The following is a 13,861-nucleotide window of genomic DNA, read 5'->3' as shown; positions in this document are numbered from 1 at the left end:
TACAGTTTTTAACAAATACATGTCACATTGACTAAAAATATACAATTCGAAGATATTTCATATTTTTCCTATTCGATGGACTGACCAGGATCGAAAAAGTTTCTTTGTGGATTTACTTTTCAATTCTCTTCCATGAGCAATTTGTACTTCCAATGATGCTCCATTGTTTAAAGCTAGCCATGTATGAATTTCATCAGTCGCCGCAGAAACACCTAAATGTAGTGTAAAATGCTATTAATCCTTATATGCCACTATATATGTATTAAATAGATATCTAATGAAATAGATTTGCTTTATAATAATCACGGTATATTAAAAAATTGAAAGTTAAAAAGTTTATAAATTTGACTTTACTTTTGTCTTAAATCCTTTTGTCTCATCCTGAGCAGAGGATGGGAGTGTGAAATTATTTAAACGTAGTTTAAAACGTAGCGTTTAAACGTAGCGTTATTATTCTAAAACAATATTGAAAAATATATTCTATCAATGAATATCAGAATTTATATACTTAATATAATTTTTTAAGAACTTTTAATGTAAACAAATAGAAGATGAAATGGTAAAACGGATTTATTATAAAAGATAGTATTTTTATAATAGTCTTTATAACTTGCACAAATCTTTGTAAGGATTTTTATTTCTTTTTTACGAATTTAAAATTTATCGATGTCAAGCGAATATACATATTGTTATTTTATGTTTTGGTATATATATAAAATTATGAAAAATGTGTTTTCTGGAAAACCGAGCTATAAAGTAAATTATAACACACCATATAAACGTACCTAGTAATTCATGAAGAGTTATGCGTCGGCTAGCTAATAATTCTTTACTAGCACTTCTAATTTCGAATATTAATAACGATTGCCTGGGAACATTGTCACCTTCTATGTGAAAATCTATACTGAATTGTGGATTAGGCATTGCAGGTAAGAGTCGAGATTTTGCTAACGTTTTACCGCTATTTGTCGAAGATATAATTTTATCGGGACTGGTACATCTAACAAATGCAATTAGCTTTTATATTAAAGTTGTTATATTATTTTTATATTAGTATTTGTATCCTCATGCATACTTACATTTGAAGCTTAATTCTACAATATAGTTGAGCGATGTGTGCAACATGAAGACCTTGAGCTTGTAGAACTTTTCCTTCTATTCCTGAATATTTTTCTTTAGTGCCATTGACAACTTTTAATTCTAATTTAATGAGTATGTTAATTAATACATTTTTCTATTAATTATATAAATATTATATAATACAAGGTTTAATTATCAGTAGAATAGATAGCATTTTTACTTTTAAAAATGCCAAAAAGCATAATTTTACACTACATAATGTTAACTGAATAATTTACAAACCATTTGGTCTCAATCTTAAGCGTGGACTAGGTTGTCTTATTCTGCCAAGCATATCAGGTTGTGATACAGCATGAGCTAAACCAGATCCTTGTAAAAGTTCTGTAGCATCAGCTTCTCCTCCACCTCTAGGTTCTAAACTTAATGTTACGCCTTTCGACTCGTTCTTATCTTCTATATTTACCTCTGAACGAAATCTACGAAGTTTTAGTCCTCTTTTAACCTAAAATTATTTATGATAGTATTAACTTTATATAAATAATATACGTGTCGTAAAACTTATTATATTTAAGCATTAATGCACATGATCAATTTTTAATTTTACTATAATTTGTTATAGTCATATTTAAAGTTTGAAGTCGATAATATTATTTTAAGAATGCACATATAATTATGAAAAGGTGGTTATATTTTTCATTCATTTTTATCATTACCTTTTGTTTCATAACGCGAAAGCTGTTATATTGTGGCAATTTTTTACCGAAACTTTGTTCTGGACTTGGTGTTAAACTATTGTGAGAAGATCGCCGTTCTCTTAATTTTGCTGCATCAGTTTCGTCGACTACATCCGTTACGGATTCTGTGATAACTCTAGGTATCCATGAATTTTGAGTCCCATTCATTTCGTTAGAATCTTTGCTTCCAATACTAGCTTTGTCTGTTTCAAATTATTAATATTTGAAATCAATTATTAAAGATAAAATGATTATATGACCTTTCGATACTTTGCAAGTAATTTACCAGATTGACTAGAAATAATTGGTTTCAATAAAGTAACTGTACGAGGCGGGGGCGGTGGTGGTACAACATCTAAATGCAATCTCATTTTTGACTTTTCCATCGAAGGTCTTCTTATAATGTTTGATGCCGTTTCTGAATTCTCGATATTCAATTGAGTCGAACTTTCACTGACATTACTGGCCGCGTAAGTACTTTGGGTCTAAATCGGAACAATACGAACACAGCAATTAAATATATAATTTGAAATATCAATGTAATCGAAACAAAAATTTAGCAGTAATACCTCACACTCTTCAGACAAGACTTTGATCTTTAATTCTACAGATCCCGTTTTAGTTCCTCTTAATGTGAACCAATGGGACTGGTCGCTATTAGATAATTTTCTAATGTCGTCAAGAGTCAGTGATACTTTCCCAAGATAATCTTTCATACCAAAAGTATCATGATCCCATAACACCTATTTAAAAGAATCGGTAAAAGTATGATATGCATAACTGGGCTATAAATATCGAATAATATGACACGGGCAGAATTCTTACGACGTCTAAAGTCTCGCCATTTCTGGGTAAACCCATGATGGAACTTTCATCCCAACAAGGATTCAGTGTTTTCTTTTTTATGCTGCTCTTGTATTTCGTTTCATTATTTAATTTCAATTCACAGAAAGGATCACTGAAACCATTTAAATCCTTTGCAACAAGGTCCTTCGCACGTATTAATGTCACTTCCATTAGCCCACTTCCAGTGGAAAGTAGACTGGATACATCTGATGAAGCAGGGTCTATATCCTTGTGAGTTAATAATAGCTTCTGAAGAAACATGATAGGTATGAGAGCAAAAATAAAATACTATTACGGTGGTATTGATAAGTAATTGTTTTGATCGATTGTACTAACTGCTTGTTGCATCCATGGTAGGTTGTTTCGTTTAGATTTTGGTTCGTCGTCCGATATTGGAAAGGTTAGGCTGCTTCTTCGGCTGGTAACCACTTGCTGTACACTTTTAACAGGGTAGAACAATACAGAGACTGTCATCGTCGATGTAACGTTCGAGCCACTGAGAACCAATTCTTTCCTAATTATCCATGTACTTTCCTAAAAAAATATGTTGGTAATCAATTCGAGAATGTTGCCTAACTAATGACACGATAGGAAAGAAAGGGATGTTATATGAAAAAGAAAGAAGTTACGAATTTTGCTCGCACAAATTTTGTTTCCTGTCGCCTAAATCTCTTTCCAAGAAAAATTATTTTATATAACAATATACGTTACAAAGCATTTTAGGATGATATACTGCGATATTAATTATAACAGATACTTCAAAAATACTTATAATGTTTCTTGGAAATTTTATATACGCACAAAAATTGTACACGTATTTACATTTTTTGAATTTAATTTATTTATACACATCGTGTATAATTAGAAGCTTTTCCAATCTTACTTGAGATAAAGATAATATAGCGAGTCCTAGCATATCGCTATCAGTCGACTTTGATATATTCCAAGAGTATACGACAAAACTTAAGGAAACTTGAGTGTAATCTTGAACGAGAAATTGTGCTCTCGATTCCCAATATGGCGATATGGTGCTTCGAATGTAATGCGTTGTTTTTACCTGAATTTCAAACAACGATTAACCCCAAAAAAGTATAAAATCAAATTTAAAGAAACTACTTTTTATGAGATAAGTAAACGTACCTTTTTACGGTTATTGAATAGTATACAATAAGGATTACATTGCGAATTATCGCTATTGAGATTATCCGCTGAATGGATATAAACCACGAGTACTCCTGAAAATGACCATATTGTGAATAAATTATCATGAAATATTAAACATCGCCATTCAATACTACAGTATCATAACATTGCTACAAGTTTCACAAAAGTGAATAGTAATGGTCGAGACGTGCTCCAACAAAGAGAATAAATATGAAATATTCAAAGATCATGCCCGAAAGATAACATTTATTACCAATTCTACGATATTTGTTATATTTTACCTGATTTTTGCGCTCGATCGGTATATTTTCGCGACACTGAAAATATCAGATAGGATAACACTGACCAAGATAATGAAATTTTATAACAGAAAAGATTTCATTTTATGCTATTCAATGGATATAATTTGCAACGTTTAGCATCAATGTCGCAATAAAAATTTTCTCGATATTACCTGACAGGTGTGAATTATCTTCTGTTAGCTCTGGTTGTGGTAAATCTGGATCAAGTTTTGGTAGTGCAGTGTATTCTAATCGGGCGTTAATGTTTGGAATGTTTGCACTGTTTCGAGATGGTTTCTTTTGCTGCAGTACGGTTTCAATCCTTTTGGACCAAGATATGAAAGAAATAATTTATATATATTCGTTAATTCATATTTATCTTAGTTTTCAAATTTAGACTTTGTCAACTCACACTTGCGAATTATCCCAATTATATACTCCGAGCGCAAGTTCGAACTGAGCCAATGTTATGGTACTAACAAGGCGTTTTGCTTTTAATTTGATCGAGACTTTCTCATTATCCAAGACACCTACTAAGAAAGATACGTCCTCGTTCCACGTGGAATTTAACGGACTTGTAACCCGCCTTTGATCTCCTACTGTTACCACAAGCCACTTTATTTCGTCTCCGATGGGAGCTATATATTGAAAAACACGAATTTTATTATGTATTATGAAATGTCGTTTTGAGTATTAACCCTTTGCACTCGAAGATTTTTTGGCTAGAGAAGAGTAGAAATTCAAAGATTCTCTACTAAAAAACTGACGATACTTTTTCGGGCAGTAAATAAAGAATTATATTATAATTATACCTCGCACACTGTTACATTACGTTAAATTTGATATATTAATTAATATCGATCTTCCAAATTTGATAAAATAATGACTGAAGCTCACCTCTCGAGTCCAAAGGGTTAAACTGCTAGCATCCAATTTTTAGATATATTCCATTCTAGAAATGGAATATAATTAAGTTTACTTCCAACAAAAATATTATTTTCAAGATGCGATTTCTTAAATGTAATTTAGATTAAATTTAATTTAATTTCATTTAACGCAATATAATTATCAAAAATGTGTCAAGATGAATTCACATTTGACGTTGAATTACGAAAGTTAATATTTTTACGTCGAATGTCCAATTATCTTCAAAACTTCTTTTTACATATAACAGAACCTTGCTCGCAAATAGAATCTCTAAGATTACAAATACACATTCGAGATGACAGAAATTTCTCGAGTCATCTATACCCGTTAATAACTTCCCATGCAAGCAACAGAAGCTGCCACTTGCAGAAAGTCATCAGACGATACTCTCTCATTTTGTTTATTTTAATATCCCGTTGAAATAAATTGTCAGCCGATCCTCGTTTAAACTTTCACAAATGGTTGACCGCCATTTCGAAGCAAACAGATGCAAAACTGGGGAAACGAGTTTAAAAAGAGGAGGCCGTTGCTATTATTATTCGGCATTTTCCATTTACCTGCACATCCGTTTTGGGATAAAACGACAGTAAGTACTCCTTGCGGTATGGAGTTGGTTACAGAATCGAATTTGGGTCCAGGTCGTTCTCGAGCTCTGAGATTCATCTCCAAGTGACCCGGATCAACGATCCAACTAGCCAAAGCGTCCGTGACCACTGCGTGAATCCAGGTCTTAATTAAAGGCATTTCCATCATTTGTACCGCTCGCAGAATTCTCACGCTGAACCAAACATCCGGTTTCTCTAAGAAACTCACGCTCAAAGAGGTTGCGTGAGGAAACGGTGCCATGGAGTTAAGGGTCAGGGTGGCAAGAATGGTACCCGAGACAGACAGTTTCTCCACGGCCAGATCGACGTCCATACCAACCCTTTAATTCGAGTTGAAATTCTTGTTGAAGATCGATAGTGCCGATTAATAGATTCGTGTCCAAAATCTTTGGACTCCGACGAAAAAGAGCAATATCGTGATCATAATCGCAATACTATTATAAACGAATATCTAGATGATTCAGATTTTACGAAATTTACATTAGTTACATATTTTAGACACTTCGTTATAATTTTTCGAAATTTTATCCAATTTCTCCCAGGTTTCTGTTTCCAATTTTGATATGAATATTTACTGGGATGTTTTATTCATTATTAATTCTGTTTTTCGTAATTGGTTTTTGGTTTAAAGAATGCATGCAGTATATAATTGCGGAATTCATCATATTCACGTGAGCTTGGACTTTCGTTTTGTGAATTGTTACAAATTTAATCGTAGCGAGGTATTTGGGACAACGTAATTAATGTAATTAGTTTTAAGTATCATATCTTTTATCTTTCTTCTTTTCAGTGTAATAAACGATATAGTTCAAAACGAATAAATGATATTAATCGAACAAGAGTTAATGATGTTTTACCGGGTGATAAATATGGATACATACTAACCCTTTCCCAAATAATCTTGTCGTGATAAGCATGCGAAATTGTTCGCAGTCGAGGTGTATATCTGCTTCGATCGACAATTTTGTTTGTCCTGTTTGGCCATCGATATCATCGTCGTTTGCATAATCTACCGTTCTTATACGCGTGATACAAGGGGTTTGTTCGCCAAGTGTGAGCTCTCTCAGTTCCAATGGTCCTAAAATCATGGTCCCCGTCGAAATTATTCATTCGTATAATTATAAATTTATAAATTTCGAAAACCAATTTACCAGTGAGTAAAATTTGTTATTAAACTTTCCATCTTTCGAGTTGTTTCAAAATATAATATATAAAATATTTCCCAAAAATGTTTAACATGTGTACGTACTTTTTACTTTGAAGTTGCATGAAACGCGAGCAGTTAGATTTTGCTGGAAATTTTTATTTTTAGATGATACCTTGATAACAAATGTATTAACTTTAAGTCTTCAACGTTTATGTCATAATATAACACCGAAATTAATAAGTTGCTTGACATAAACGTTGAAGACTTAAAGTTAATATACTTGTTATCGAGGAACCATATAAAAATAAAAATTACATGGTATAAATTTTATTTTATATTTGCTATATTATAAAATTTTATTTTATATTTTCTATATACATAAATTTTATTTTTATATTTGCTATGTATTTTATTTGCTATAAATTTATTTCTTTCGAATATTCCACATTGTAAACGTAATAGTGTTACGTTGTAAAGGCCATAAATAATAATCGGCGAATTATAACTGGCGTTCTTTAATAGAAATTTATAAATCTTACCTAGTATTCCTGGCTTGGCTTCGTTTAAAAGAGGCTCCAATCTTTCTTTCGCTAAAGAAAATATACTAGCAGCACTATATCTCCACCTGTATTATGAATAAAATATTAAATTATTCGCTTAAGCTGGAGAAACGTATATACACACGTTAAAAAGTAATTGAGTCGTTATAACTCATGTAATTAGACAATTAATAACTGAAGATCACGATTTCGTATTAATTAATTCAAAATGATCGAAGACCGATATTCATGAAATTCTGACATAAATCAACGGTTAATTTTCGCAAATAGCTAATTAATTAATAACACGTTTTATTCGTTAATGTTACCCAAATGGGTAACGCAGTACGTCCGCTCACAGAGACCAATTTTAATCAGAAACGAAGTACTTATCAATATAAATTAATTAAACGTTGCATGCAAGATGTCTATATTTGACCTGATTAAAAATGTAGTTTAATCATTTGAGTGTACAGATCGTATCCGATGAAATCTTGAAACAAGGTAAAGTGGATCATAAATCAACGTGATTAATTCGGTATAATAGTTTCATTTTCCGACGATAACAGTTAATTTGTAAGCTTCTACTTGCCACTTTGACATACTTCGTAAACGTTCTTCGGGATTAACTCTATTTAATATTAACCCATTTGCATCGTGGCTCTACTTAAGGTGCCGTGTTCAGGCATCAGCGACGTTCAACTGACGACTAGCCCGTATCACCGCGCGCGTATCAGCACCTACTCATAATGGCAGTTAAAAGGATTTTCACGACAAAAGTAAAACTTGTTAAGAATATAATGAACCGATGTAGATGAGATGCTCACAAAAGGGATCAAACGTGATCTGTGGCATATGAAGAATATTCAGCAATTGGTAATGGAAAAAGTCAGCTCGCGGAATATTCCGCGCTCGGTGATAGAGGACAGTCGTAGCTCGCGGAATATTCCGCGCTTGGATGCAAATGGGTTAATTTCACGTACCCATCCTTGAAAGCATTTTACGTGATTTTAGAAAACGCATTTCGATTAATTACGAAAATTCGAAACGCAATCCGACACACTGCGATACTAAAGCACACGGATATAGATGTCCAGTTTATGCTCCTTTCGCCGTGGTACGGTAATGAATTCGTGTCATTATCGTTACACCGTAGTTAACTTGTACAAACTACTCCGGGTTATAACGTTACGTTATAAAATCTTTGCGGATGTTTTCTTTTTCTCCTCAAGTATCATGTTTGCGGAAGAGAATGTGGTGGAACTGAACGGAGAGAAAATGGTATTTGCAAATAGCCTCGGGTGATAACAGATTTTTTTCGTGAAAGGGAATGTAATCACTTGAATCGAGATTACGGTGCATAAAATATCTTGTAAAGAGCTTGTTAATGCTTATTTAAATTGCGATGGTACGAGGCTGAATTAGTAGAATTACATACATGTTGACGAATAAATAATATTACAATTATAATGCTAACATTATTTATAAATAATATTATAATTATAATGCTGATATTATTTATAAATATTATTATTTATAATAAAACCAGGCAAACGAAGACTTAGGAAAAATTTTTGGTTTCTGATAATTGAAATATTTTTATTTTTCCTTGCAGCTGTCGGATATACAAAATATTATTTTAGAAATTTATATAGGATTTTATATACATTTTTATGAACGAAAATAAAATTTAATTTCCAAAATAATCGAGTTAATCCTTTGCACTCGAGAGGCGCCTTTCATTCACCATTCGATAAAATTTCGAAGCTTCATATTAATTAATATATCAAATTTAAAATAACGTAACAGTGTGCGAGGTATCGAAATGAAATAATTCTACGTGCTAATTATTATACGATTTCTTATTTACTGTTAAAAGATATATCGTCAACTTTATAGCAGAAAATCTTTGAACTCCTACTCTTCTTTCGCCAAAATATCGTCGAGTGCAAAGGGTTAATATATCAAATTTTAAATTAGCCAACGATGAGTGAATGTTGAATTGAAATAATTCTACGTCTTAACTTGTATGCGATTTCTTATTTACCATTTTAAAAATATCGTCCACTTCATGGCAGAAATTATTATTTCTCTATAACGAAAAGATCGCCGAGTGCAAAGGGTGAAATAAAGGTGCAAAGGCTATCTTGGGATAGTTCTCTACGAATTTTTTAACAAGAGTCAGTGTAAAAATATCATCAGCCTCATAGCAGAAAATTTTTCAACTCGTGTCCTTCTTTAGCCAAAAAATCGTCGAGCGCAAAGGGTTAATGTTCATCGAATATTCATCATTCTTGAATGAATTTAACGTGTAGAATTTAAATTCATTCTTGAATGAATTTAACGTGTAGAATTTAAATTCATTCTTGAATGAATTTAATTATATATAACCTCCTAATGAAATTTAAATAAAATATCTGTTCATAGTCTATCCTTGTTACATTAATTAAGAATTACTTATGCATTACAAACACAAATGCAAAGGATCTTTTCCTTTTTCCTAGTGGATTAACCCTTTGCACTCGACAATTTTTTGGCTAAAGAAGTGTAGAAATTCAAAGATTCTCTACTAAAAAACTGACGATACCTTTCTGAGCAGTAAATAAAGAATTGTATAATAATAGAGTTGTAGAATTATTTGATTTCGATACCTCGCACACTGTTACATTACGTTAAATTTGATATATTAATTAATATTGTAGGATACCAAAAGAAATCGTGAATCGGCTATTGCCAACAAAAACAAATTGTAAACCGATCGATATCTTCTAGAAGCAAATCGAAAAGTTATTCCATATAACAAAATTAAGTTGCGTGACTCCTCTACGGAGTGGTGAAGCGTAGGTTAAGGAAAGCATAAAAAGCGTGGTCTTTGACAACCAAAACAGAATCCTTGGAAATCGGTTGTGACCAGCGCAAGCGTGAGTCGCTTGGTGTTGGAAAGAGAGTTTTAAAAGAGTGCGTCTTTGTGCGTTTTCGTTATCTTGGTGTTTTTTCCCTAAGTTAAATCAATTTACGAGTTTTCAGTTTGTGTTATCGTATTCTTGTTCTTTCGTGAATTTTCGGTGTCTCAAGACCAGTTTCGCCATCCTACAATATCGATCTTCCAAATTTTATGAAATGGTGACTAAAGCTCACCTCTCGAGTGCAAAGGGTTAATAGCTTAATACCTTCTTTTTGAAAGCTGAAATTTTGTCTTAATAGCTCAACCTGTTCATACGTCCTGTCTTACAATATTTCTACATCGCAGGAGTGGGTGATTTTCCATTTTCTTTCTGTCTGCCTCTCGAACGTAAAGGATCAGTAAGAACAGCATGGTCAGAAACACTTGAACAGGTCTATCAACTATCCAAATAAGTAGTACTCTTTCCAGACAAGCTCTCACGCGTTGTTTTAGTATCTTCGGGACCCTGACAAACGAGAAAACGTCGGAGATGTTGGGTCCGTTTCACCCAAGCACGATGTATGGCTAGCAGGTGCAACACATTGCAACAAGGATGTAGCACAGTTAAAGATTATTTTTCATGCAATTGTGGTACTTAAATCGTGATCACTGAATTCGTAAATATTGAATATTTATTGAAAAATATTCAAGGAAAGTTTCAATAAATATCGAATTTTCTAAAGTGCCGAAATATTTGCCTTTTCCCACTATATCGAAGAAAAAAGATAGCAAATAAGATGGCAGCAAAGTAAATAATTTTATGAATTATGGAGTCATTGAAATGGAATTTACGTGCACGATATGCGAGTAGATATGAATACGAAGTGCGTATCAAACGTTCGATCTCATTAGAAATTCCATAGTCCTACTGCATGTCCCATTTAACGAGTTACGCCTACTGGATAAACACACATCTAATGTTTGTCCAAAATTAACATATGATACAAGATTCATAAATTTTGCATGCTACAACGTCGAGATTTCATTTCTTGAAGAGAAATCGTGGAATTTTATCCTATTAAATGGAAAATAGGACTAACGAGACGTAATTGCAAACGTGGAAGAATTATTTTTTCAATAATCTTTAGAGATTAAACGTCAGATTTCAATTTTAATATAATTAATTATCACTTTATCCAGCAGAAATTACATTACTATAGTAGCAACTATATTATAGCCCAAAATGGTAGTAATATTAATTCAAGGAATCGTTAAATTAAATCTTAATTAAATGAAATTAAATTAAATCTCTCCTTTACTATTTCAGGAAGTTAATATTAAGACACAATTTTTAAACAAAATATTTAGAAAATATTTACACGTGTTAAGAAAATTATTTTATCGCGTCTATTGTCTTAATGTCTATTCAGAATAGGTATATCTGAAGAAACTGGAGAACCAGTTTCAGAATGAGCATATTAGAATAGGAATGGAGGTCGACATAAAACCTATGGTTTTGTCAACTACACATCAGCGACAGTATCCATACATATATGCAGTAAAGTGCCAGTGAAACGTGAAAGGCAACGGTTATACACTCGAGGAATGTGGAATATTTACAAATACCTACATACTATTGATTCTTGAACCACGTTCGTTCACCTACGAGAGATATTCGATGCATTAACAATCATGTGCTTGCCATTAGATGGACAATTTCCATTTGTATTTAACTATAAATTAAATTTCAACTTATTGCCTGGATGGTGCAACCTAAATTTACGATAATACTCGAAAGAATTTTACTATAGTCACTTGCAGACATAATTTTCTCCTTTGGAAATAATAAAATATCGAAGAAATGGATATAATAATATATCAAACATGTAATTTCTTAATTACTTTCTGTATTATACTAAAACTTAATTATCTAAGTAAAGCTTTCTTTGATTATAAAATATCAAATAAAAATTCTATTATTTTAATTATTTGATATATTATATTCCATTGCTTTAAAGCAATATGCTTGCCATTAGATGAACAATTTCTATTCGTATTTAACTATAAATTAAATTTCAACTTATTGTCTGAATGGTGCAACCTAAATTAACGATAATACTCGAAAGAATTTTACTATAGTCACTTGTAGATAAAATTTTTTTTTTTGAAAATAATAAAATATCGAAGAAATGGATATAATAATATAATAAACATGTGATTTCTTAATTACTTTCTCTATTATACTAAAACTTAATTATCTAACAGGAGAGTGCAAGTCCTTCGGGTCACTGATTCAGTTGAAACTTTGCAGCTTTGTAGATATCGTCATGCAGTTTAAGAAAATATATCATTATAGCGCAACTACTCGATAGTTTTTAAGATATTTGCGATTAAAGTTCTATTACATCCTTAATTACACACTTATTTCTATTGTTTTCCAAAGTAATATGTAGCGTAACGGCGAAGATCGAGAATTCGTATTTTGCAGGATTATGGTTCGATTCCCCGTCCCATAGCTTTTTCAATATATTTTTTATTTTGTAATTATTTTTCGCCTATGAAAACATTGTAAACACACAATTATAAATAAAAGATTTTGATAAAAAGATTTATATTTTACGCTGTTTTATGCTAGTATATATTTATTACAAAATAATAAGAATATTATGCAAGAAAAATACTTCTCTATAGCAATCTTATTTACTACAGGAAATACAAAACCTATCGCTCATGTAAGTATTAATTATTAAAGTAAACATCCTATAAGAATGTTGCCTATAATTCCAACTTTGCTGTGCAGCTATTAATGTTCATAAATTAATTACAAAAACTTGGAAATTTATTAATTTTCTACAGCCGAATTGATTTCAAATATCTAGTTCGAATAAAAATTTTACCGCCTGCGATCAGCGCCATCTATGATTTGGGCTCAAAAAGCCAGAAAGTGATAGGAATATAGAATAGGCAAGGAGGTAGACTGAGAGCTGGTCACGTGACTGACAAGGACAGAGAGGGGATAGAAAAGGATAGAATGGCCCCGGCAGGGAAAAATTATTAATTACTCAATTTCCGTAAACAATTTGTGAACTTTTATAATTTTGATGCAAAGCTGGAACTTCAGGCTACATTCTTATATAATCTTCGTAAACAATTTAACTCTAAATTGTTAGTTATTAATTTTTGTTTCATGGCGTCTATGATTTCGTAACGACGACCATCGCGATCTTCCGTGAATATATTTAATAGTAAACGAAACTAGAAGCAAAATGTGATCAAAAGTTATATGAGAAGATTCGCAAGAGCATTGTCTTTCTAATGAGTGCATAAAGTTTCATAAATTAATTGCGTAGAGGATAGTAATTAATGAAAAACCAATGGCGTCTACGACAACAATTCAAACACTGCATAGATTAATAATTAATAATTAATTAAATAGAGACAAATTTCTATCGAAAAATATATTGGAAAGTTCTTGAAGGATCTGCCTTTACGACGCAATTATAAAAGTTCATAAATTAATCACAGATACTGAGTAATTAGCGAATTTTCCACTGCCGATTTGATTTATTAAAATATATTCGGAGCACATAACCAGAGTTAGTAAGCTAACATCAGAGCCGTCTATGATTTTAGACTCGAAGCTCGGATTAGGTA

The 13,861-nt window shown here is 31.9% G+C and overlaps 1 protein-coding gene across 2 annotated transcripts in view; it reads right to left on the bottom strand.

Annotated features, from left to right (window-relative positions):
• LOC108551562 (uncharacterized) overlaps positions 1-13,861 on the bottom strand; it is a 38,736-nt gene continuing 24,875 nt past the window's right edge. The window contains exons 4-20 of one of the 2 annotated variants that reach the window (XR_001890487.1): positions 7,324-7,409; positions 6,523-6,715; positions 5,590-5,957; positions 4,518-4,743; positions 4,279-4,427; positions 3,801-3,895; positions 3,544-3,717; positions 2,997-3,194; positions 2,640-2,909; positions 2,384-2,557; positions 2,101-2,299; positions 1,794-2,017; positions 1,363-1,582; positions 1,080-1,200; positions 786-1,000; positions 355-455; positions 155-212 (exon numbers count right to left, since the gene is read on the bottom strand). Coding sequence is in view for 1 of the 2 variants with exons in the window: in XM_017905778.1 (XP_017761267.1) it covers positions 58-212; positions 786-1,000; positions 1,080-1,200; positions 1,363-1,582; positions 1,794-2,017; positions 2,101-2,299; positions 2,384-2,557; positions 2,640-2,909; positions 2,997-3,194; positions 3,544-3,717; positions 3,801-3,895; positions 4,279-4,427; positions 4,518-4,743; positions 5,590-5,957; positions 6,523-6,715; positions 7,324-7,409 (3,067 nt within the window). In the remaining variant the exon portion in view is untranslated. Of the gene's footprint in view, positions 213-354; positions 456-785; positions 1,001-1,079; positions 1,201-1,362; positions 1,583-1,793; positions 2,018-2,100; positions 2,300-2,383; positions 2,558-2,639; positions 2,910-2,996; positions 3,195-3,543; positions 3,718-3,800; positions 3,896-4,278; positions 4,428-4,517; positions 4,744-5,589; positions 5,958-6,522; positions 6,716-7,323; positions 7,410-13,861 lie in introns of both variants that reach the window. The other variant, XM_017905778.1, reaches the window with a different exon arrangement.

This window comes from Eufriesea mexicana, unplaced genomic scaffold, assembly GCF_001483705.2.
Source record: "Eufriesea mexicana isolate 0111107269 unplaced genomic scaffold, ASM148370v2 scaffold4599, whole genome shotgun sequence".
Taxonomy (NCBI): Eukaryota; Metazoa; Arthropoda; class Insecta; order Hymenoptera; family Apidae; genus Eufriesea; species Eufriesea mexicana.
The sequence above is the reverse complement of the archived record's forward strand: the minus strand, read 5'-3'. Positions and strand labels throughout refer to the sequence as shown.